The 3,656-nt window shown below is 58.6% G+C and overlaps 1 protein-coding gene across 1 annotated transcript in view; it reads left to right on the forward strand.

The window, feature by feature from the left end:
- The window catches only part of LOC137675524 (scavenger receptor cysteine-rich type 1 protein M130-like), a 72,604-nt gene continuing 68,948 nt past the window's right edge, over positions 1 to 3,656 (forward strand). The window contains 2 exon segments of the mRNA XM_068421653.1: positions 1 to 40; positions 2,545 to 2,859. Of these exon segments, the coding sequence (XP_068277754.1) occupies positions 1 to 40; positions 2,545 to 2,859 (355 nt within the window).

Raw genomic sequence — 3,656 nt, forward strand, 5'->3', positions numbered from 1 at the left:
ATGAACTGCAAACTGGGTTTCAAGGTGGCCAAACAGAGAGGTAGGTTGGTGGTGGGAAACTCTCTTTCCCATGGTTGTGGAAGATCTCACAACTACCTGTAAGACCACTGTGGGGTGCAGGCTGGTGCTGTATAGGTTTCCTTGTCCTTAGGTTGATAACCTGTTGGAATGTTTCAAAAAGCTCTGGCTGGGCGAGTGAGGGGAGAAGTCAGGAGTGTGCTGGCACTTGTCCAGGTCCACCTGAGCCACACCAGCCAAACCCAGTAGGGCCCATGGCATGTGTAGGTGCTTATAATGTCACTGCTGCCTGAGGAGCTGATAGGGCAGAAGCAGGCCCATAGTTTGTGTAGGTGGTTTTGAGGTCATTGGTGTCTGAATAGCCAGCAATGGAGCAGGCCAGTATCAAATGTAGATGCTATGACATCACATGTGGCTAATAGGCCAGGAGCACACACATGGCTGTGTATGAGCTTGTGATGTTGCTGGTACCTGAGTAGCTGATAGGCCAGAAGCTGGCACATAGCTTGTGTAGATGCTCCTGATGTCACCAAAACAATATTTAGACCATGACCAAATACGGCTTTTGGAAGAACCATCGTCAGCAGAAGTCCATACACTGCACACACACACACGTGTGACAGTGTAACCCATGAGCACAGAGCAGTGACAGTAGGAGGGATGTGAGGTCACCATCAATACAACCCATGAACACGCAGCGGTGACAGTAGGAGGGTACGAGGAGTCACATCACTGATGGCACCCCATGGCTGTGGGGCTCGGTGCAGAGTGGCTGTGTGCTGTCACAAGGGCATCATGAGGGACAGGAGCTGCATGGCCCTGTGTCTGTGAGGGTGAAGAAGCAGCCCCTGCAGCCCTGGCTGGAGCAGCCGGGGTGGAGGTGGCTCAGGGACACCGCAGGGATGTGCCAGGGCACGGTGCCAGGAGGAAACCACAGACTTCCTGCCCGGGGCACTGCGGGGGGAGCACTGCGAGGCCACGTGGGCTGTGGTTTGTGCACCTGCAGGCTGCAGCTCCTGATTCACCCATGGGGAAATAACGGCCCCTCAGTGACACGCTGACAGTCAGGGATATGTCTGAGCCTCTGGGCTGCATGTCTGCTGCCAGGGCAGGGACATGGCCCAGCTCTGGCTTCTGTGAGAGACCCACCGTGGGGCTCTCCAGGGAGGGGTGGGTGAGCAAGTTCTCCAGGGAGGGGTGGGTGAGCAAGTGCTCCAGGGATGGGGCTCTGGCCTGGGCTAAGGCCTTTTCTTAGCTGTTGCTCCCAGCACAGCAGGGTCTGTAGCAGCGGCAGGGGCTGTTTCCTTCCCTTCCTGACAGCCCCCAGTGCAGTCCCAGCCCTGTGGGTCCCATGGCATGGGGATGGCTGGACACTCTCACCTTGGGCTCTTGGATGTGCCCAACATAGGAGATGCTCAGTGCTCCTGGTCCACACAGCAGGGTTCAAGGGGTGAAAGACCCATTTGCCCCCACAACCAGCCCTGTCCTGTGATGGCCCCCACCATAGCAACTGCGACACTCGCAGGCGGAGAGCCGTCCCTCATATATGGTCATGAACGGCGCTGGAGAAGTTCATTGGAGGGCTGGGGCTGTGTCGGAGGGGAGATAGCTCCCGATAAACGTCTAAAAAGGTGCCGCTGCTTCGATTGGCTCCTCCTGTAGCTGAGCTGGCATCTACAGAGATATATTGCCCTCCCGTCGTCATTGTCCCTGTAAGTCACCCAGGAGCTGTGGCAGGGAGCGTGGCGCAGCAGGGATGGGCTGGCAGGGCAGGAGGCTCAGGATGGGCACAGAGGGACTCCTGTCCCCTCAAGATGCTGTGGCTGCTCCTCTGGGTACAGCTGTGCAGGGGTAAGTGCCGACTCCCTTGTCCCACAGCCCAGGGCCAGCGGGTACCAGTGTGGTCATCAGGATCCATCTAGGAATGGGGTTGCTTTGCAGGGTGCTACTGAGATGAGGGGCAGAAGGTGCTCCAAAGTCCATGGACCTTGTGCCTTCCCTGTGCCCATCTGGGTGGGAGAGAGCCTCTCCTTCTCCAGGGCTCCAGTGTTTAGGGCAGCCTGTGCCTGGCTGGATTCATAGACACCACAGTCCTGGGGTAGTCTTCTGGGACCCCCTGTACCCCAGCACGGTGCCTCTGGAGCCGGGTGGTGGCCTAGCTGGTGATGGCAACAGCCAGAGATCCCCAGGGCACTGCCAACCTCTGGGCTACCCTGGGAGGGTTTGTGTGCTGCTCACTGCCCCCTTGTTCAGGGGAGCCTGACCCCAGGAGGGCAGTTTGTACCTCACAGAGAGAAGGGGACTGGGGCATCTACAGTAGGAGAGATATCCTTCCTGGAATGGGGCACCCCCAGCCTTGTGCAGCCCTTGGGGGTAGAAGGGACACCCTGCATTTCCTTGGGGACAGCCTGGAGGGGGAGAGTGTTCCCACCCTGGTACCTCTGACTCCACCTGGGTAGGGGTTCCCCTAGATCTGCAGTGCCGGGGCTCAGCTCCCTCCTGACGGATCCCCATTGGTGTTCGAAGGGGCTGTGGAGGTGAGGCTGGTGGATGGCGGCAGGCGCTGTGCTGGGAGAGTGGAGGTGAAACACAGGGGCCAGTGGGGGACCGTGTGCGGTGACTACTGGAGCATGAACGATGCGGCAGTGGTTTGTAAGCAGCTGGACTGTGGTTCTGCTGTTGGAGCTCCTCAGTACAGACACTTTGGGGCAGGATCTGGCCCCATTTGGATGGATGATGTTGGCTGTAATGGCACCGAGTCTGCCCTGTCTGACTGCACACACAGAGGATGGGGTGAACATAACTGTGTTCACAGTGGAGACGCTGGAGTGGTGTGTTCAGGTAAGGGGGCAGCCTGTTCCCCACCTTTGGTTTGGGATGGCGGAAGGGACTTTGGGTGTGCCCTCAGGGAGCAACAAGTGGATGCCAGAGCAGGGCCCGGTGATGCTGGTCAAAGAGTGCAGGGGGGGCCTGGATGTGTTTGTGTCACCAATGCTCCCCCAACAGCTTCCTCTGTGATGTACAATGGGCAGTTTGGTCACAGCTTGCTTGGAGGTGACGTGGGACGTGGGCGTGTAACTGCCAGAGGGCTCTCGGAACTCCAGTTGTTTTGGTTTTTTTTCCAGGATTTGTCCGGCTGGTGGAAGGGAAGAGCCGCTGCTCAGGAGTGTGGAGATCCATGATGGGGGACCGTGGAAACTGTCTGTGACTCCCACTTTGGCCCAAAGCAGCGGACGGCTCTGCAGGAGTTGCAGTGTGGTGTGGCCCTGCCTGTGTCCTGGAGGATCTCACTTTGGAGAAGGGGTTGGTGCTACCTGGGATGGAGAGCTGCAGTGTGTGGGAATGAATCTGTCCTCGCCTCCTGCCCAGGGGTTCCCCCAGGGACCAGCCCTGCACCCACACGAAGAGCGCTGTTGTCACCTGCACACGTAAGGATGCGGGGAGGGGTGTTGAACACTGGGGTGAGCCCCAGCCTGGGTGGGTGGGTCGTGGCAGGTTTGTACCTGTGGAGTCAAGGGAACTGGGGTATCTCTTGCCACAGGCTGTCAGAGAGTGATCCTTCCTGGTGGGTCCTAGGCAAGGGCAGGGCTGGGCTGAGCCAAGGACAAGGAGGGGACATAGGTTGGGAGGGCTCACTG

The sequence above is a fragment of the Nyctibius grandis genome, chromosome 34 (assembly GCF_013368605.1).
Source record: "Nyctibius grandis isolate bNycGra1 chromosome 34, bNycGra1.pri, whole genome shotgun sequence".
Classification (NCBI taxonomy): Eukaryota; Metazoa; Chordata; class Aves; order Nyctibiiformes; family Nyctibiidae; genus Nyctibius; species Nyctibius grandis.